At 39.1% G+C, this 20498-nt stretch overlaps 6 protein-coding genes across 8 annotated transcripts; 2 read left to right on the top strand and 4 right to left on the bottom strand.

The window, feature by feature from the left end:
* The first annotated feature begins 59 nt into the window (after nt 1-59).
* Nucleotides 60-1449, top strand: LOC106418160 (WD repeat-containing protein VIP3). Its single transcript, XM_013858820.3, has 2 exons — nt 60-491; nt 691-1449. Exons 1-2 carry the CDS (start codon nt 153-155, stop codon nt 1315-1317), a joined length of 966 nt encoding a protein of 321 aa, XP_013714274.1. The 5' UTR covers nt 60-152; the 3' UTR covers nt 1318-1449.
* On the bottom strand, nt 1393-3217 carry LOC106418158 (threonine synthase 1, chloroplastic). Its single transcript, XM_013858817.3, has one exon. The coding sequence runs from the start codon at nt 3089-3091 to the stop codon at nt 1514-1516; it is 1578 nt and encodes a 525-aa protein (XP_013714271.1). The 5' UTR covers nt 3092-3217; the 3' UTR covers nt 1393-1513.
* A 1577-nt stretch (nt 3218-4794) lies between these two features.
* On the bottom strand, nt 4795-6014 carry LOC106418161 (transmembrane protein 230). The gene is made up of 2 exons (XM_013858821.3): nt 5628-6014; nt 4795-5113 (listed from the first exon to the last, which is right to left on the bottom strand). The coding sequence occupies exons 1-2, from the start codon at nt 5815-5817 to the stop codon at nt 4992-4994; spliced, it is 312 nt and encodes a 103-aa protein (XP_013714275.1). The 5' UTR covers nt 5818-6014; the 3' UTR covers nt 4795-4991.
* Nucleotides 6001-8792, bottom strand: LOC106418159 (protein DECREASED SIZE EXCLUSION LIMIT 1). Of its 2 annotated transcripts, XM_013858819.3 has the most exons (14): nt 8536-8792; nt 8377-8439; nt 8215-8286; nt 8073-8129; nt 7793-7986; nt 7524-7582; nt 7332-7425; nt 7121-7187; nt 6951-7033; nt 6774-6865; nt 6587-6693; nt 6426-6489; nt 6228-6335; nt 6001-6081 (listed from the first exon to the last, which is right to left on the bottom strand). In XM_013858819.3, the coding sequence occupies exons 1-13, from the start codon at nt 8637-8639 to the stop codon at nt 6231-6233; spliced, it is 1161 nt and encodes a 386-aa protein (XP_013714273.1). In that variant the 5' UTR covers nt 8640-8792; the 3' UTR covers nt 6001-6081; nt 6228-6230. The 2 variants fall into 2 exon arrangements, with proteins under 2 accessions (XP_013714273.1, XP_013714272.1); XM_013858818.3 differs by lacking the exon at nt 6001-6081 and having other exon boundaries at nt 6122-6335.
* Nucleotides 8793-8871: 79 nt separating this feature from the next.
* On the top strand, nt 8872-9655 carry LOC106418355 (oligosaccharyltransferase complex subunit ostc). Its single transcript, XM_013859047.3, has one exon. It carries the CDS (start codon nt 8951-8953, stop codon nt 9470-9472), a length of 522 nt encoding a protein of 173 aa, XP_013714501.1. The 5' UTR covers nt 8872-8950; the 3' UTR covers nt 9473-9655.
* A 500-nt stretch (nt 9656-10155) lies between these two features.
* Nucleotides 10156-18649, bottom strand: LOC106418353 (calcium-transporting ATPase 10, plasma membrane-type). 2 transcript variants are annotated; one of them, XM_048745347.1, is made up of 35 exons: nt 18436-18649; nt 17820-18033; nt 17490-17606; nt 17376-17415; nt 16891-17003; nt 16657-16788; nt 16458-16547; nt 16156-16225; nt 15996-16066; nt 15827-15910; nt 15664-15741; nt 15502-15576; nt 15207-15290; nt 15043-15125; nt 14850-14958; nt 14700-14755; nt 14480-14522; nt 14298-14381; nt 13983-14120; nt 13824-13886; nt 13649-13747; nt 13428-13538; nt 13047-13217; nt 12846-12905; nt 12562-12726; nt 12369-12485; nt 12173-12271; nt 11857-11994; nt 11649-11749; nt 11509-11554; nt 11287-11415; nt 11098-11205; nt 10895-10986; nt 10542-10636; nt 10156-10454 (listed from the first exon to the last, which is right to left on the bottom strand). In XM_048745347.1, exons 2-35 carry the CDS (start codon nt 17961-17963, stop codon nt 10450-10452), a joined length of 3210 nt encoding a protein of 1069 aa, XP_048601304.1. In that variant the 5' UTR covers nt 17964-18033; nt 18436-18649; the 3' UTR covers nt 10156-10449. The 2 variants fall into 2 exon arrangements, with proteins under 2 accessions (XP_048601304.1, XP_013714498.2); XM_013859044.3 differs by having other exon boundaries at nt 10437-10636.
* Between the last annotated feature and the right edge of the window lie 1849 nt (nt 18650-20498).

The following is a 20498-nucleotide window of genomic DNA, read 5'->3' as shown; positions in this document are numbered from 1 at the left end:
TCAAGCAGTTTATTGATTATAACTACAAAAAACGACGTCGTCAAAGTTAAAAACGGGACGGTGTTAGGGTGTGAAGAGAATCAGAGGTTTTGCTTCTGCTTGTTCACTTGGAGAGACCGTAACAAAAAAGCCTTTTTAAAAAACCTAAAAAGATGAAACTCGCAGGCCTGAAATCGATCGAGAACGCGCACGAAGATTCCGTTTGGGCGGCGACATGGGTTCCGGCGACGGAAGAACGACCGGCGTTGCTTCTTACCGGATCTCTAGACGAGACGGTGAAGCTATGGAGAGCGGACGAGCTGGATCTAGTGAGGACTAACACAGGACACTCCTTGGGAGTAGCAGCTGTGGCGGCGCATCCTTCCGGAATCATCGCAGCTTCCTCTTCACTCGATAGCTTCGTCCGTGTCTTCGATGTTGACACTAATGCCACCATCGCTGTTCTCGAAGCTCCTCCTTCCGAGGTTTGGGGTATGCAATTTGAACCTAAGGTAATTAAGGTTTTTAATAATGCTTAGAGTTTATTTGGAATTGTTGAGTACTCAAATTAGACAGTAACTTGATTGTGTTTTGACTTGTTGTCTGAAATTACTTTAGATCAACTTCAGATTTGCTCAAATCAGACAGTAACTAACAAGGCAGTAGGCTCTACTGCTATGTGCTAACTTAATCATTTTAACATGTTACAAGGGTACAATCCTTGCTGTTGCTGGTGGAAGTAGCGCCTCGGTCAAGCTTTGGGACACTGCGAGCTGGAGACTAATCTCAACTCTCTCAATCCCACGTCCTGAAGCACCAAAGCCTTCTGATAAAACCAGCAGCAAGAAGTTCGTTCTCTCCGTTGCTTGGTCTCCCAACGGGAAACGCCTTGCTTGTGGTTCAATGGATGGCACGATCTGCGTCTTTGATGTTGATCGCTCTAAGCTTCTTCACCAGCTGGAAGGCCACAACATGCCTGTAAGGTCCCTTGTGTTCTCCCCTGTAGACCCGAGAGTCCTCTTCTCCGGATCAGATGATGGGCATGTGAACATGCACGACGCAGAAGGGAAAACGCTTGTGGGGTCCATGTCGGGGCACACGAGCTGGGTGCTGAGCGTTGATGCTAGCCCTGACGGTGGAGCTATAGCAACAGGGTCGAGTGATAGGACTGTGAGGCTGTGGGATCTTAAGATGAGAGCGGCTATTCAGACAATGAGCAACCATAATGACCAGGTTTGGTCTGTAGCGTTTAGACCACCTGGTGGAACTGGTGTCCGTGCTGGTCGTCTCGCTAGTGTCTCTGACGACAAGAGTGTATCGCTCTATGATTACTCATGAAAAAGTCCTGTTTTTTTCTTACTTTTATGCATTCAGGGCACTTATAACAATGTAATCTGCAAGAGTTTTTTTCTGTTGGTTCAAACTTTGCTTGAGAGCTTATTATAAAACTGAGAAACAGATGAAAGAGCAGTTTAAGAGTACACAAACAAACGTCTAAGAGTTTTCAAAAAAGGAAAGAAGATGGGTCTGTTACTTATGACCTAAGTGTCTGACTTCCTAAGTAACTCTTGAGAACATCCATAACAGCTCCAAAATCAGCCTTCACTTCAACAGGAGGGTTAGAGAATCTGCAAGCCATGTCAGGAATAGCTTTGGAGTGATAATCAATCTTGGACTGAGTAAACTTCAACCCATGAGCAGTACTCACAACAACAGTCCTATCAGTCGGCGCAATCACTCCTCTGTTCCTCAGCTTAAACAGAGCAGTCAACGCCACACCCGTATGCGGACATATAAACATCCCAGTAGAATCCGCCTGCGCCATCGCATCCATCAGCTCCTCCTCCGTAGCTTCCTCCACAATCCCGTCGCACTTCTTGAGCGCATACACAGCTCTATCAATAGACACAGGGTCACCAATCTGAATGGCCGAGGCGAAAGTGGTGCTCGCAGTCATGGGCTTGAAGTCCTTCCAGCCAGACTTGTAATGCAAGTAAAGAGGATTCGCATTAGCAGCTTGTGCACACACCATCCTAGGGATCCTATCAACGAGTCCAAGCTCTTGACACATCTTGAAACCTTTGTAGAAAGCATAGATGTTACCGAGATTGCCACCGGGAACAATCACCCAATCAGGAACCTGCCAATCAAACTGCTGAAGAATCTCAATCGCTGCAGTCTTCTGCCCTTCTAACCTCAAACTATTCAACGAGTTCGCCAAGTAGATCGGTAACTCGGCGGTTATCTCTCGAATAAGCTTCATACAGCCGTCGAAATCAGTGTCGATGCTGAGAACAAACGCGCCGTTAGCTATCGGCTGAACAAGCTGAGCCATCGAGATCTTGTTCGCAGGCAAGAAGACGATGGAAGGTATCCCCGCGGATGCGCAGTAAGCTGATAGAGCTGCTGACGTGTCTCCGGTTGAAGCGCAACCGACTCCTACAACGGGACGTTTCATTTTCCTTAACCGGTTAACTTGGCTAACCAAAACGGTCATACCGAGATCCTTAAAACTTCCGGTATGGCTAATCCCACAGTGTTTGACCCAGAGATCGTTCATCCCTAGAAACTTTTTACCGAACCTCTCGGCCCAGAAGAGGTTAGAGTTTCCTTCGAAGGCCGAAACGATGTCGTCGTCGTCGATCTCGGGTAGGACCCACTCTTTCTTCGACCACACGCCCGATCCGTACGGCCACGTGCTTTTGCCGACTCGCGAATCGAAGAGATCGCGCCAGTACGCGCCGTCGAAGCGCTTCAGAGCCTCCATGTCGTGCTCGACGTCGAGGAGGCCGCCGGAGCGGCTGCGGTAGACGATCTCGTCGAGGGAGTATTGCTCGCTGGATCCGGGGGGAGCGTTGAACGGGACGTATCTGGCGGAGAAGGGATTCGCGGCGGTGGAGCGTTGGAGACGTGCGTCGTCGCGGATGGTGTTCTCGGTTCGGCGAGGCTTGGTGATTGTTTCGATCGGTGTGGTGGTGTTGTTTCCGTCTGCGGGGGAGGTGCATGAGATGAGGACGGGGCGGTGGCGGAGGAGAGGGGAGGAAGGGTGGCGGCGGAAGAGGTCATGATTAGGGCTGACAGAGGCGTTGAAGGAGAGACAAGAGGAAGCCATTTTAGAGATAGAGAGACAAGTTGAGATGCGGCGGAGGACTCTTTGGGGACACACAGAGAGAGAGAAAGCAAGTGACGACTAATTTTCAGATAAATAATACTCTGATTATTTTAAACCGGAGATTTTTTAGAACCGGAAGTTATAAAGGTTTAAGCATTTAACATATGGGCGTAACGATCTTTGGGCCCATGAAACCCTTCAAATATCCAGATTCTTTTCCATATTTGTCCCCTCTTTGTTTGTTTTATCAGGTAATGTAGATCCTTTTGACTAGGCAATAAAATATCAATATTATCGAAAGAGAATTAAACATTTGAAAATTTTCTTACTTCATTAATTAAATTCTTTTTTTTTTTGTCTTTTTCAGTTGCATTTATGAAATATCCTAAAACGAATAAAACTGTCTAATTTATTACTTGTCTTTTCAGTTACATTAATGAAATATGTTTAAATGAATTTAAATTTCCTATTTTATTGTTTGTCTTTTTCAATTACCTTAATGAAATATCCTTAAATAAATTTGGACATAATGTTATTTAATCAACCAAAAAAACTCATGAGTTATCCTTACGTGCATAATTTTAATAATGGAAATTTTAAAAGACGTGCATCTTTAAAATGTTACCTAAAACATGCAGCATTAATATATAACATGCATCAATAAAACTAGAATTTGACTCACACAATTGTACGGATATTATTTTCAGTTGATTAAATTTAAATATAATTATTTATTCAAAAAATATTTAAGAATGACTACGGTTTTAAAAATTATATGGTATTATTTGCTCATAACTTATTTGTCATTTGATAAATTGTTAGAAATAAAATTTTAGCATAATATAACTCAGTTGTCATTTGCTAAATTTATGGTTTTTATTTATATTTTTTATTATTTAATTATAATATTTTCATTTTATATTTGAAAGATAAATGAATTTTCTTTCAAACAATATTTTTGTAAATGTATTTTTTTAAAAAATAATCAATTAAAATTGTTATTATCATTGAATATCATTATTTTTGACATAATATGAGTTTTCCTTTACATCAAAACTTATCATATTTTAGGATAATTTTAATTTAAAATGTAATTTTCATATTTTCAAACAAATTCTAAAAATATGTTTTAAATATTTTGTTATAATTGTTAAAAAAAATATTGAGTTGCATTTCAAATAAAAAGGTAAAGATATTAAAAATATTCTAATTAAAATATGTAAAATTTAATATAGTTTTAAAGAAATGGTCAAAATAAAAAAAAATTACACATAAAATAATCATGGTTTTTGTTAACAGGACGGATCATTATTTATTATTTTTGTTTTTAAAATTATCTAATTAACTCTATACTCATTTTTTTATATTTTTTACATGATATCACACATTCGTAAAAAAATAGATAGTTTAAGATGCAAAAAAAAATATTTACTTAATGAATATAATATGAACGAATATTACAAATACATCATTTAATAAAATAAATAATTAAAAAATGAAAATTCATACCCGCGGTAGTTACATATTATGATTCAAGTATTCAGATTTTTTTTTTCTCTCTCATATTTGCAAGGAATGGAGATGGATGTAAAATAGACAAAGCTACATTTGAATTTGCATTTGAAATCAACATGTGAAAGAAGAGTAGTCAAGCATCACATATAACTTGGTTAGAAAAATGTAATTTTTTTTAGAGACAAATATATCTCTGAACCAGGTATATATATATGTAAAATATGTATCGGACTAATTGTCACAGACTTGCAATTATTTAACAAGAGGAAAGGAGAAAGCAAGAAGGGATATATATATGTATCAAACATGGACTCACTTGACTACACTAGAAAGAAAACATGCGAGGCCATTGCTTAAACATCATCTCTATACATTTAAGTGGGGACTAGACAGGGGGTATGTTAGAGAAAGAGAAACCTTGGTATCCTTTGTAAGCGTAATAGGCGATCCGAGTATAGTAAAACCCTGGAATGAACAGCAGACACCCCAGGACCATGAAGAATATCCCTGGCAACAAAAGAACAAAATCAAATAGAGAATGAATGAATCAATCAATCAATCATAACCTGAGCTCATGCCCAATTCACATATAGGAAAGATAGGGGTTTTGATGCAGTTTGACAAAGAAGTAGTTCTTGCAATCGTAACAAAAGGAAAATTAGATCACGTTTGCTATGATCCAGCAGCAACTTTTACTTTCATATGAGTTGGATATGAGTTATTCAACTAGACCAGATAAAAGCAAAAACTACTAATGCAAAAGTAAATCTCATATCTTATCAAGCACTTGTCAATTTAGAAAATCATTTCAGATTGAAAACTCATGGACTTTCAATGTTACCCTCTCCTCTTGCAAATAACAGAAGCTTAGAATAATCAGATTACTAAACAAATGCATAATCTCAGAATGAAATCAAATCGTAAAGCCAAATCACAGACCACCATAGCTAACCAGATCACTTGAAATCGATGAAGTGCCAAGCGAGAAGAAAATTAGCAACAAAGATTATAGAAATCGCACCGTGGCCTCGATCACCGCCAACTAGATTGTACGCCATGAAGAAGCCTGAGACGATTCCTAGGGTTCCGAACACGAGTAGAGCCACCGCGAGTGCGATCTCCTTAACCGGCGGCCGGTTATTCACGGTGTACGCAGTCCCAATCATCATGTCCTCGTCCGATATCGAGAACGCATGATCCACGTACGCCATTTAACACAGTTCCAGATCCAGATCAGTGGTAAACGATCCAAGAATAAACGATCAAATCGAGCTGTTTGCTTCAGAAAGTTATGAGAGAGAGAGACTCTTCTCCTTGGTCACGGATCGTGGTTTGGTGCAATTTCATTTATCGTGACTTCTACTCAAACGTACGACTTCATGCCGGTTCTATTATCTAGATGCAAACTACGCGTCGTTTGATTTATTCCCCCTTCCACTTAAAACGGCACAACGTGCGAGTTTATTTTTAACGTTCTGTAACCAGTAGAGGACAAGATGCTTAATATAGCTCTCATACCAAAAAGCAAACCAGATAGATAAATGCTCTCTAATATTCTATTTGTTCTTTTCATAATGACAACGTATTTACAAAAACTCTAAGGGAAGAAACAAAACCAAACCGGTCAGTGAGATTTGTGGGGAGGATAGAGTTTCCAGATAGCAAGGGTTGCATCCTCGGAAGCAGACGCCATTAGCTCACAGTCTGGAGAGTAGGACACGGCGTTGCACTACAAACATTGTCATTTATAGTCTCCAGTTAGTAAAAGAAGATAGTGGTATTAGTATAGACTAGAAAGTTAAGAGAAAGATTCACAAACCGTTGCTCCGTGGTACTTTAGTATCGCTAGAGGACTTCCTTTGCGGTAATTGTACACCCTTACTCTGTTTTCCAATTACATGTAACAAACATGGATTGGTACAACTAACTAACAGCCTAACAGATCGATGAGAAGTGTTTTCTGAAGAAGTGGATGCTAACCTGTGATCCCAACCAGCTGTGGCTGCAATTTTCCCATCAGGTCGGATTGAGGTGCCGGAGATGCCTGGCCTTTCCAAAATAATCTCTTTCCTCAGTGTTAAAGAGCCCTAAGAACATATAACACAAAAAAAAATTAGCATCAGATTATAACTTATACAGTGATAACACACGTGTTTCGTTTCCTTACGGTTGAATGGTTGATATTATACATCACAATTTTGTCATCTGCCCCTCCTGAGATACCTCCATCGCATGACGATGCAACACAGAGACTTAGAACTGCATAAAGAAGAACAAATCAATAATGCAGTAAGTTCAAACAATATTATAAGAAAAATCTGGATATAGAGGATGAGAACAAGACCTGGCTCTGAATGAAACCTCACACTTGTTAGAGGAATCTTCGGATTGCGTATATCCCAAAGCAGTGTTGACCCATCCTCATAACTGCATAGGTTCAGAATCAACCACCCATGATAAATACAAAGTATACAAATGTATATTTCTTTCTTGATTAATGGAAGGAAAACATACCCAGCTAAGACATGTAAGAAACCCTGTGATTCAGGAGGGGAAAATAATTGAACAGCCATACACATTCCTGCAGATAACCCAATCTAACACCTTGATGAAAGTATTTAAGCAAATTGCAAAGGTGAAATGATGAAGGCATTCTAGTTTCCACAATTTCAGTGATGGGGGAAACATCAATGTACTTACGGAAAACAGTACAGTACAAGCTTACCTCTTTCTTTAGTAGAAGCACAGGCGGATTCATCAGGAGTAGCTTGAGGAAGCTGTATGATCTTGCTTCTGGTATTCAGATCCCATATCTCTACCTTCACATATAAACCAAATTGAAACCAGGGTTCTGAAAACCAAATCAGCGAGTGGGATTTTGGTCAAAAAACAAAGAATCACATGGGTTTCTAGTCACCTCAGTAGGTTCCTCCCCTGCTACTGCTACGTAAGTGGCACTTTCAGCATGATCTCCATCTGTTACTATCAAATTATTAGGAACACTTTGGTATGACACAACCAGAAGATAAAAACAATTTCTTTTTGCTATATCAGACAACTGGAAAAAAGAAACCTCGAGAACAACTTTATGATCTTATTTTAACATTGACAAAATTGCACAAGATCAATTCAGTCGAAAACCATGATCAGACCACAAAACTTCTAGAAAAGCCAAGTAAACCATACCTTGAAGCAAACCAGAGTCCCCCACAGATCCCACACGATCATCTGTACATTGAACATTACGCTTGTCTTCAACGTCCTGCTCATTGCAATTCTTGGAGTGACCTTCAGCTTCTTTGAGAGAAGTCTTAGGCTTCTTTACAAGAGAGAACTTGCAAAAATGATATGCGCTTGTATTGAGTACTAGTAATGGATCCCTGCCAAGCATGTCAACCAAATATTAAGAACAAAGCTATCAAAAGAATCAGATAGCAAAATATATAAAGACAGTTGAAAAGGGGACCTTGACAGACCACCATCTTCAATATCCCAACACTTGACAGTTCCATCTCTTCCCTGACTATAATCAAAACAGTAACTATCTCAGATTTTCCAGAAACAGATTGATTATGAAGCACAACTTGGGAGAATTGCTTTACGTTTACCTGATAACCTTGTTCTCTCCTAACCAAGGACTAGCTGCTACAGCTAAAACCCCATTTGCTCTACTATGAGCCCTACAAAATCCCAAAAGAAGCAATGAGTGCTACTTCATTATGATGGGGGAGACGAAAAAAGACAAGTACTTTACAGTTAAAATCACAAACCAAGCAGAAGAAACTGTACGGTGCTGAATGGTATCCCAAATCCTCAACTCTCCATCAGCTGAACTAGAGAATTAAAAATCTTCACTTTACATTAACCCATCAAAATATAAAGCAGTACAGGACTGGGGATTTCTAACAAGTGATAGAACACCAACTTACCCAGTGAAAAGCAGAGACTTTGATGGATGGAACGAAACGTCCATAACAGAGTGACGGTGTCCTCTAAGCACAGCCACCGGATCAGGCGGCGGTCTCTTGCTCATCTCCGTTTTACCTTCTACCCCAGCTAAGCCCTTCTAAAATCTCGTAAAATTCGCCGAGAGAATATAGCTTGCTGAAGATCCAAAGGAGTCCTGGGGTGAAGTTTGAAGAAGACGATTGATAGTTTAGTGCTTATTGTCCTGCCGGTTCTACTCTCTATGGGAAAACTACGTGTCGTTTATTAAACTTAAAACAGTAAAACGTGCGACTTTATTTTCACGGGTTTTCTATCCCGAACAAAGCAAACTCTTCACTCACTTTCTTCTTCTTCACGAGATAGAAAGCGCTTTAGAGCCATTGTGAGAGGACCCAAATGGCTCCGAGAACCGATTCGCAAACCCTAGCCACCATGTCAGACGCGTCTAATGAATCATCGATCGATCCGATCTTCCACATTCTCCGTCTCATCCCTTTCTCATTCCTCCGGCCGCCGCGTCTCCGTCTCAAGCTCCCTTCCTTCACGCTCCCATCTCCGATGACAGTCTTCGCGCTGATTCTCCTCACCTACTTCCTCGTCATATCCGGATTCGTCTACGACGTGATTGTGGAGCCTCCAGGTATCGGGTCGACCCAGGATCCAAACACCGGGGCGATACGGCCCGTCGTGTTCATGTCGGGTCGGGTCAACGGGCAGTACATCATCGAAGGTCTTTCGTCGGGGTTCATGTTCGTGATGGGTGGGATCGGGATCATAATGCTGGATCTGGCGTTGGATAAGAATCGAGCTAAGAGTGTTAAAGCATCGTATGCTACGGCGGGGGTGACTTCCATTGTGATTGGTTATGTTATGAGTATGCTCTTCATACGTATTAAGATCCCTGGTTATCTCCATTAGAGTTGTTTTAGATCACTTTTTCACTTGGTTATGTAATGGGCTCTCTAGTTTAAGATTCGATCGTTGAGAAAAGATGTGACTTTTGTGATTTTCTTTTAAAAGCTTATGTGCTCACTGAAACCAGATTCTCTATTTGGTTCTAAGTTTCTTGTTTTGTAATGGTAATCTCAGCTTTGAATATTACCATCTGTGTTTGATTTTATCAATCTCATCGTTTAAACTTGCGTTTTTGAAAAGATCATGTGAAGTTTTCTGCAACAGTTATATTAACAAGTAACAACACAGAGTAGAGTGATCATTCTCGATCCTGCCAAATGGCAGTTTGCTTGAATTCTTTTTTCTTGTGTCAACTCTCATTTGCTATGGTTCCATCTTCAGACGTATGATTCTTTTAGTCGATTGTAAGAGAAAAAAACTGAGTGCTCCGTCCTTTTGGAGTTTTGGTAACCTCACATATCTTTCATCTGGATTCATTGTAAAAAACATCAAAGTGTGCGAGTGTTCAAAGGGGTCTTGAATCGCCAGCTTATGGAAAAGGGAAGATATGGTCTTTGTGGAGAAAGCATTGCAATGCACCATATTTCCACTGTCTGCTACATTAGAATCTCAAACTGAGAATCTGTGAATAATAACCAAAGCAAATCTAAATTCGTGAACATACACAATATGTATGTATGTATGTATGTATGTGAATATTCTATATATCTACTTCTCGTCGCACCAGCAAACCGAGGGCCATATGTTGAAAGCCTCTTACAAAGATGGAACGACCACCTGTTCATATTTAAGCTACTTGCAACTTTAGCAAAGATAGCTATATTTTGCATTTGTTTGATGTATTTAACAAAAAAACGAAGAAGCATTTTGAGAAAGTACGTGGGCAGAGAGAAGGCAAAATAGTAGTATAAAAGTATTCACAACACTACTAAATCCACTTCTGGTATTTTGACTTGCTTCTCTTTTCAAACTAGTTTTTATTAACCTGCAAAATTCAACAGAAAAAATTGAAGGCTATTAGTAACGATTGTAGTTTTTAGATGTATTCATGGTTTGGCTACTTTTTAGTTACCTGATGAGTTCCTTCTCCACCGGTTAATTCTGAAGTACTGGCTGACCGGAGTTTCTGGAACCGGTATGCATTTTCCGATCACCGCCAATGGCCAACTGGTTAATATAAACACACACAAAACAGAGTTTATCTTGTGAGTTTACGAAATACGCATCTACTAACACTTCTGTTCACGCCTTATCAGGCCTATCTTCATGATGAATGAGTCTAGGGGTGGCCAAAGAACCAACAGAAATGTTTAAACTCAAACCGAACAAAATATTATTTATATACCCGTTAGTAAGCCTGGGTCAGAACCAAATTGTAAACATGATTATCCACACCCCTACAACAGATAACGTTAACAAACAAACCTGATGGAACCGATTCCAATCGAGACGAGCCACATCTCCCAGTCAAGCTTAATCGTTGAAGCAAATGTTCCAAGGAACTCGACGATGACTACCTATTAAAACAGTTAACAGCAAGCAATAAACCGTTAGTGTCTCAGTCTCTCATATGTATATAAAAAGTGATTGAAATTACGTTGCAGGAACATGAGAGAGATAGTCAGTACCTGGAGCACAACGGTGACACAGATAATGCCCACAAAGAGGTGATTACGGAGAACTCCTTGGAAAATGTTTATTTCATCTGGCTTCCGTGCGTTGAACTCGTTGAAGATCTGAAAAAGAATATAATAAGTTTGTTTTCTGATGTGCCCAAGCTTTTTCTTTATAAAGTGGGGTCAGTGTCTATCTTTTACCTGGCAGATGACAAAGGCATTGAAGATGACTGTATTCTTCACTCTCTCGGGATTGGGGTTACTCTTCAGATGAAGGATACTTATTCCACGGAAATTGAGGACTAACAAGACTGTCACTTGGTACATCGCCTAATAACATGCAAAAACAATTGGAGCGGGCAGATAAGGCTAAAATAATGTGACATTTAGACAATTGAGGGAAACAATAAAAAGAGAACTTACTTGTACAAGCAAGTTTCTCCACATGATATTTGTGATGAGAGGTTCTCTGCAATTGAGAGATAAATACAATCGTTATGTAAAAATGGGAGAGATATTGAGATCACTCAACTTAAAACGTCCAAGTCTTAGTAAAGTCATACCTTCTGCCAACAGGATCTCGATCCATCAAGTGATCGGTTGGTGGTTCGGTGGCTAAAGCAAGAGCCCCAAGAGTATCCATTATAAGATTGACCCAGAGGAGCTACAAAGATAGGGGAGAAAAGTCTTCATTAACATGGAAATTTTCGCTTTTAAGGTAATGCTTTTGTGCAGATCAGAATGAGGTATAACACATCAACTGTATCGAACCTGTACTGCAGTTAGAGGAACATCACCCGAGGATATGGCAGCCACGACATTGATGACAAGAGCTGCGACATTAACCGTGAGCTGAAACTGTATGAACTTTTGAATATTGGCATACACCGATCGACCCCAGCGGACAACCTAGAGGAATAAAAAATGAATATCCAATTCAAGACAATTATAAAGATCATAAAGACACCCAAAGAAGAACATTTCTTTTAAAAAAGTTGCAAATTAAACCAAAACTATCATGCAACGGTATGAACAGAAAGCCTAGTTCAGAAGAAGTTTGAATCCCTTGGTTCCTAAGGATACCAACCTTCACAACGGATTCAAAGTTATCATCCAAGATGATAATGTCTGACTTCTCCTTTGCAACTTCAGTGCCTTGGATACCCATAGAGAGACCTATATCTGCCTGAAATTCAGGGGACAAAACAGGAATTTTGATTTTCAATATCAATAGTGTTCTTTAAGAGTTTTACACATGAGATCTTTGTAGATATATTGAAAACCTCATGAAGTGCAGGAGCATCATTTGTTCCATCACCAGTAACAGCCACGACGTGTCCCCTTCTCTTCAGCGATTGCACAAGAAGAAGTTTGTCATTGGGTGATGATCTACCCATTACCTTCAAGTTTTAGCAACAATGTCAGGTATCATTGAATAACTGCTTTCAGTCACAACCTACAACATAAGGCTCTTACAGATATCTCTTCAGAAATCCTATCTCTTTCTTCTTCTGAATAGGATCGGAATACTTTTCCTTCAATCAGATTAGGCTCACTAGCATCTGAGTCTGAAGCTAATATACCGCACTCCAGTGCAATTGCTTTGGCAGTTTGAATGTTATCACCAGTTACCATTCGGACCTGAGGCAATAGTATAATTTAGAAGACTATACACGCCCATGAAAAACAGAGCAGTCTAGAAAGGAGACAAAAACGAAGAGAAACTCTCAGGGAAAGAAACCATTGAGATGTGTACGGACCTTGACTCCAGCTTGTTGGCAAAGTCGAACTGAATTTTTGACACCTGGACGACATGGATCCTACAATGTATTACAGATAAAAAGAGCATCCAATAAGTAATGCTTACTTTTATACCAATTAATATGGTTTACAGAATCACATCAAGGCGCATAACAAGACTCTTCGAAAAGGTAAGGAGAACAGCAATAAGCAATGTTTACCTTAATACCAACAATAGCCAACAGGACAAGATCATCATCAGGTAATACCCATTTTGAAAGTTGCTCTTCATCAGTTGGAATCTTGTCTGCTTCAAGTGTTCTGAAGGCAATTGCAACACAGCGGAGACTCCTTGCAGCCATATCATTGATATCATTTTTTAACTTGGCCATCTGAAACAACAAGACTTAATTCAGAAGAAATAACAAACATATCTATCAAAACTCTACTACCAAATCTGGCATTGATTTGGGGCTACAAAAGAAAATATACTAAAAAAGAGTTGGGCTTGCAGTAAGAAAACGGTCCTAAATCAGGACACAATGATAAGGTAAGCCTTTAGTACAAATTTTATCACGACAAAGAGAAACACAGTTGCCAACCTTCTCTCCACTCATATCTACAAGACTCTCATTCTCATCCATATAGTGTGTGCAGGAACCCAATACAATTTCCGCAGCGCCTTTCCAGTGAACATGGACACTCGAATCTGCCTGAGATTGAATTAAAATTTTATTAGGATGCTGGGTGGCAAGGGGAAAACAGCCACAAACCATAAATCAAAAACAAAGTAAAGGATGTAGAGAAGAAGGAAAGATATTACTGATTTCACTGCTACGCCTCCACGTTTCTGCTCTGAGTTGAATGGAAAAAAATGAACAGCAGAAGACTCAGACCTAAGGGCATCGAAATTCATGCCTAACTGCAGAACTCAAAAAAGATTTAGTTCTCCCCACAGCTGTATAAACTAGAACCAGAAAAATATAGCTGAAAAAAACCTTTATCGCCCAATTGAGAATTGCTCTTTCTGTCGGCGATCCAGAAACCTGAATCTCACCACTCTGTAATTAGCAAGCACAGATACATTATTACATTAAATAAACTGAAGTAGAAACCAAATGGGATATCAGTAAAGTTTCAAAGTAATTTTATCCCACCTCAGATCGGAACACACTTCCAGTTGTATTATGAGCAATCCCCTCAACAAGTTTGGATGTAAAAGCAGGAGGCAGTTTTGAGCTGCTGTCCGGAGGATCCATCTTTTGAAACCCAGCATAACTCTCAACAACGGTCATCTAAGAAAAAAGAAAATATTAGGGGACTCGCCTGTTGGGGACACAATTCAAATTAGCAAAAGCTTGCAGCTAGGAATGCTGAGTACCAAAACTGTAACTTGAAAGGCTAAGCCTTTATATTGCTATTTGTTAGTGTGTTAGCAAATATAAAAAAGGAGGAAGAGCACTAAGACTCACCTCGTTTAAGGTCAAAGTTCCCGTCTTATCACTGCAAATTGTTGTTGCAGATCCCATTGTCTCACAGGCGGAAAGCCTGCGCACCTGAAAATTAACTTCGTATAAGTTGCGAACATCATTTACTATATGAATCTTGTAAATCATGCAAACAAAGTGAGTCCCAAATAGTAAAAGATACGTACCAAAGCTTTATCTGCCATCATTTTCCTCATGGAATATGCAAGACTGTCAGTACGAAGTAGAAAAGATCAGTGACGAAAAACAAACTCGTTCTAGTGAATTTTACAGCAGATCCGTCCATTTCTATTACGTTTGACCATGTAATAACTACATCCTTTCCAACTCAAGAGGTCAACGCAACTGCTATGATTAAAATGTTTATAAAGAAGATAGAAGACTAACGTCAAGGTAACAGCTAAAGGAAGCCCTTCAGGCACTGCCACTACAACGATTGTGACCTACAATATGTGACAGGTTGAGCTGAATGGTCAGAAATGAAGAAGAAGCTGACGATGGTATTAGCCATGCTGATTTCTTCTAAGAAATACTTACTGCAACAGTGATGATTTTAACAAGATCATCTAGCACGTGATCAAATTTTGTCTTCCCTCCAATAAACTGTGGGGCTCCATTTGCATCCTTTGTGTGACCAGTAAAGTAGCTGCAGAGAACAAAGATTCGTTCACTGACCACTGAAAATTTACTTCACTTGGTACTCGGTTGTCAGAAAGAAATTTAAACGCACCGGACGACAAGGACAAATAATACAACGCCAGCAACTGTAAGCCCCACAATTCCGATAAATGTTGCAACACCATTCAAGCGTACCTGAAGAAATCAAAATTACGTATGAATATTGAGCAACAAATGCCAAAAAGAAATATGAACAGATAAAAGGTTTACACTCACCTGCAATGGTGTTTCTCCACCATTGTCTTCTGAGACGCTAGCCATTAGTAAGCCCCATTCAGTGTTGACCCCTACCCCGGTAACCTGAGTTTCAAAATAAAATTTAGACTCCAATAAGTAATCCAGATGTTCTGAGCGCCTCCAGCTTAAATTTTCCTCTAATAAAGAAAAAGATGATTTTGCTGCAGAGATTCTCCAACCAAGGAAACTGTTCACACATCTCTCCATTTTTTCTCCAGAAATCTTACATTTACTGTGTCACAGAAAGTAAAAGCTAGTGTTCGTCAAGTCTTACCAGCATTGTCCCATGGCCATCTGCAACTTTACAGCCGGACATTAGGAATGGATTCTTAGCGGAGTTTTTGTGAACCTGCGTGAAACAGCTTGCTCAGACGCTTGAAATGCAAAGACGGCATCATTGCACATGCAAATGCAAAGGCAGAGGCGTAAAGCATACAATTTTGCTTTCCCCGGTCATGCTGGACTCATCAACCGCAAGGGAATGGCCAGCGACTAAAACTCCGTCAGCAGGTACCTAAGGGAAATATTTGCATTAAAGATAAATTCTACATATACTATTCGAAAAAGGGCTACTGCATTGAAAAAATGGGGCAACTTGCCTGATCACCAATATTGAGAGGTATGATATCGCCTACCACAATGTCATAAATTGAAATCTCAACTCTTCTCCCACCCCGGGTAACCTAAGCATGTGGACGATGCACTTTCAAAAATTAAACCAACAAAAATGATATCATCTATTGGCTGCATGATCATCCAAGCTCTCACCTCTACATGTATATTTCTTTTCTCTTCATTTAAGTTCTGGAATTGAAGAGACTGGCGATAATCGCTGGTAGCTGCCAAGGGAAAAGGTACACAAATTAGTATAATACATACAGCATTCACATATATGAGTGAAATTGAGTTCAGCAAGGAATATTTATACCTGTCACCACAATGACAAGAAGAACGGCAAAAGCAATGCTGATACCATCGTACCATCCTTTCTCGATACCCTATGTAGGTAGTAAAAGAGGTACCAAACGCTCAGGAGGAACAAGAAAACTATGGATAGTGGAGATAAATAATAGACGTGAGTAATTGTTCGTTCAAATAAAGAGGTACACTAATCCTGGAAAGTCTTGTTTTGTAATAATTAGTCAACTGGTCAGCTATGTTAGTTAGAAAAGGACCTGTACAAGGTATGCGCTGAGCAATACAAAATGTACCAATTCCTAAACTGAATACCTCGGTCTTTATTCCCAACGCTAAAGAAGCAGCTGCTGCTACAATCAGTATGATCAAAGTAAGATCTTGAGAAGCTTCCCATACAAACCTCTATTGGGTATTATGAAACAAAAAAAAGGAAGGAATCAAGATACTAATTAATTGGAATAGCTGCTTCACAGATTGAAGCGAAAAACCAAAGATGTAAACTATTTAATACCCAGAAACTCCTCCCTTTCTTCTGCGGGTATGTGTTTGATCCAAAAGCAGATTTCCTTTTCGATATGTCATCATCATCCCCATGTATACCCTTCTCCAAGTTTGTTTTCAACAGGCCAGATAACCCTTTGACCTAATGAAATAAATCAGAGGATAAACATACGTGAATAAGCTTTACGGCTGAGAACTAAGTGCCGCAGCGAAAAGTAATAAATCAGCTAAAGCAAAGACATACTCCACCAAGTTCTTGCAGAGATCCTATATTTTGATCCCTTGATATCGATACAATTTGCTCCTGTCTAATACCAAAATCGCCACCGCCAGGAGTTGGAGGTGAACTTGTAATTCCTAAAAAGAAATAAACCTCGGTCAACTACAGCACACCATCAATTAGACTTACAATGATATCCAAGAAAACATCAAGGTGGGCAAATCTACAGTGGCCAAACAGTTTTTTGCTATATGTAAAAGAGAATCAATTCAACCCATTGCAGTTAAGATCAAACACATTTTGAAAAACATGAATCAGCAAAGCAAAGATCATTCAGACTTTCTCTCGACAGAACGAACCATAGTGTCTGTCAAAACAACTAATGCATATAAAACTAAAGGTATTAAAATGGCAATCACTTAATACCCTGAGGCACTGCAAGAGAACAGATACTTGCTTCACAAAATGGGTTGAACAAAAGAAAAGAATAAGAAACAGAAAGAAGTTACCATTCACTCGGCTTGCAGAAGCTTTAAAAAGGTGTGCAGCCTAAGGAATCAAAAAGCATTGATTAGACACCGCCAAAACATCTATAAGTTAATTTACGAAGAAATCTTGTGTACTCTTATTGCTTGGGCATGCGCTCTCATCTTCCTCAGCATCCGTTTCTTGTCTTCCTCCCTTTTCAAGTCCAGAGTATATCGGAATCGACGAGACGCATTCAGCACAAGCGCCGCTTGCTACGAAATCCAAATTATTTTCGAGAATGTTAGGAAACAAAACAAATCTGAACTACTTGGATGAGGCAAGTATCAACATATCATCCCCTTTCAAGAAACTAAAACCAATAAAGCGCAGTGCAATTAACCAATATCAATTCTAAATCAAAAGGAGATCAAATTCACCCAAGTCACAAATGTACATCTATGTGAAGTGGAACTAGAGCCACTTACCCTCCAACGGCGTAACCTCTCAACAGGAGCATTCTTAGTAGTGGTAATGTCAAAGGGACTATCTTCATAATCGGTGAAGGTGCTAGTTCCAGCCTCCACGTCCTTGTCTTCCCCTCGTGGTGAGTTCTTGAATGGTCCACTCATGGCTATCGCAGGAGAGATGGCACCACACTCAAGACACACTGTTGATTAACCAAATACGCTCTTCCTAAACCTGAAAACACACACACCAAAATTAGAAACAGTTCTCTAGCCTTACTGCATTCTCTCGTCTTCAACCTAAACCAATAATCTCACTCCAGTTCAAAAATCTCACTACCAAAGGCGAATCTAAGATTACAGATAAACAAATCTCTCTCTCGCAACAACTCGAACATTCCACTGTTCCTAGGCATCAATCACTCCCTACTCACCAGCACCAAAACCAAAATCAAACAAACTTCCGAAACGGAGAACAATCCGTTTTTTTTATCGATTAGAGCGGGAGAATCACGGAAACGAACAATCGCCGGAAAATTTTAATCGTGAATCGTGCCAAACCAGGGAATAAACGATCACACAAAGAGTAAAGCATGAAATCTCAGAGACGGTTACTGTTAAATAGAAAATAAGGTACCTCGATTATCGGCGGAAGGAGAGTTCAGAGGCGTCGTTTCTCAGCAATTTCCCTTTGTTCTAATGATTCTCTGCTAATATAGATTTTCCGCCGCTTTCTCGAGAAAATAACGAACGAGAGAGAGAAATTTAGGAAGCTTCCTCCAAGTAGCTTTGACTCGTCACTCGGGTAACCGTTTTAAATTTTCTGAAAAAAACAAAAGTTGTATTCCTATATTTCCTAATTTCCCGATTTATGATGATTTTTTTACGGATTTTCTAAAGATAATTAACCATACATTATACAACGCTCCAACATATAGACCATGGAACAATGGAGTTTTTAGTGAATGGATGTGTTGTTAGCTGTTACGTTCATGCATTCAATGGCATCACCTGAGTGCCATATTATTCAGCTTTTAGTATTATCTCAGTACTTAATTGAGTATCCAGATTAATTTTTGATCCACATGATTATGCCGTTGTATTGTACTACTAGTATTACTAGGTCAGTCCCCGGGCGTAGCCCGGGTTATTTTGTATGAAAATATTATAGCAGAATATCATATTAGATTTAGGTCTTGATTGCTTGAACCCAAAAAAATGTAGTTGTTAATGCTTGGGATGGAAGGGATGTAGGTTGGTTTTAATTTTTTCCAATTATAAAATCTTAGTATCACTTTAAAACCCAATTTCCTAATTAAAATCCAACACGTCTTTATTTATACATATTAGTAATTATAATTCTTTACGGATGCAATTCAATTATAATTCGTAATAATTTATTTTTTTATTAAAATTTTAAAACAGGGGGAAACAATTATGGAGATGAGATAATGGATCTATTGTATATTAAGCAAGTAGTGCTCTACAACATGGGCAAGTTAAGGTTTTTTAATTTATTCTCTATATTTTTAAATTGATTAGCATAGAATGAAAGAAAGAAGTTGAGTTTCAGATTTAATATAGGTGTAGAAATCTAAAGACAACAATGATAAAAAATTTAAAATGTAAATGAATCAACTTATTAAGTCTTGTGAGAAAGAGAATAACAATCTGAATGATGCATGAATTAGAATCACTCTGTGCTGCATGGTTTTGCATGATCTCTTATTTTCCTTTTGAAATGCTTAATGCAATCAATTGACTTGTTGAAGTAGAAATTTGTTGCTGGTGATGAAAGCAGTAGTAGTTTGCCTGGAACATATTGGATATCATTGTTATGTTGATTTTTAAAAAATAGATCTTTATTATTTTGAATATGTCTGTAAAAGTATTTACCTTGGTAAAGTTTAGGAATTATGCTTGTGATGATGACAACTTTAAATTTCCTATCCTTCTTGCTTTGTAGGATGCTGAAATCTGCTGCTTGGGTGTCGCACAGTATGAGTTTTACAATTGTCGACCTGAGATAGTGATGTATATATGAAGATGATTATTATTTCGTTTTGTACTATTGTGTTAGACTTACCTGTTCAGCCGTAGACCAATCGTGGCATCAATATTGAGTTCTGGGTGGCAAGGTTTTATTTTTTTGTATTATGACTATCTTCCCGACGACATCTGCACATTGATTTTAGAATAAAAAACTATGTTTATTTAATTAATAATGGAATGACTTACTTACCTGGTAAGTAGGTGGGTGTAGTTGCTAACCGCAATAGATTTCTGTAGTTCTGAGGAACTAAAGTGTGAACTGGATATACCGGACCGTCGAGTGTGACGTTCAATGCTATTGTTGTTTGGTCGACCCGAATGTAATACGGCAGTTGGGTGAGTTTCCGATTTCGTGGATTATTTATGACGGAAAATCCCGAAAACTCATATATATCTCCTTCAACTAAGTATTTTGGATCATTCGGCTGAATGTTTCCGGTTAGCCGACCTTCCAATAGTTGTCCCTGAGTGTGAACAAATTTTGTTGTGACCAACCGATTTAGTAAATAGTGAGTAGCTTAAATCAAATTTTGTTGTGGCTTACATTGTGGTCGTAGCATAGGAAGCCGGTGCAAATTTGAGTACTATCGGTTTGATGTTTTCTGATGTCCCAGATATTTCTTATACAAACCGTGATGGGACGCATTG

Source organism: Brassica napus, chromosome C1 (assembly GCF_020379485.1).
Source record: "Brassica napus cultivar Da-Ae chromosome C1, Da-Ae, whole genome shotgun sequence".
Taxonomy (NCBI): Eukaryota; Viridiplantae; Streptophyta; class Magnoliopsida; order Brassicales; family Brassicaceae; genus Brassica; species Brassica napus.
Note: the sequence above shows the minus strand (reverse complement) of the source record. Positions and strands in the feature narration are given on the sequence as shown.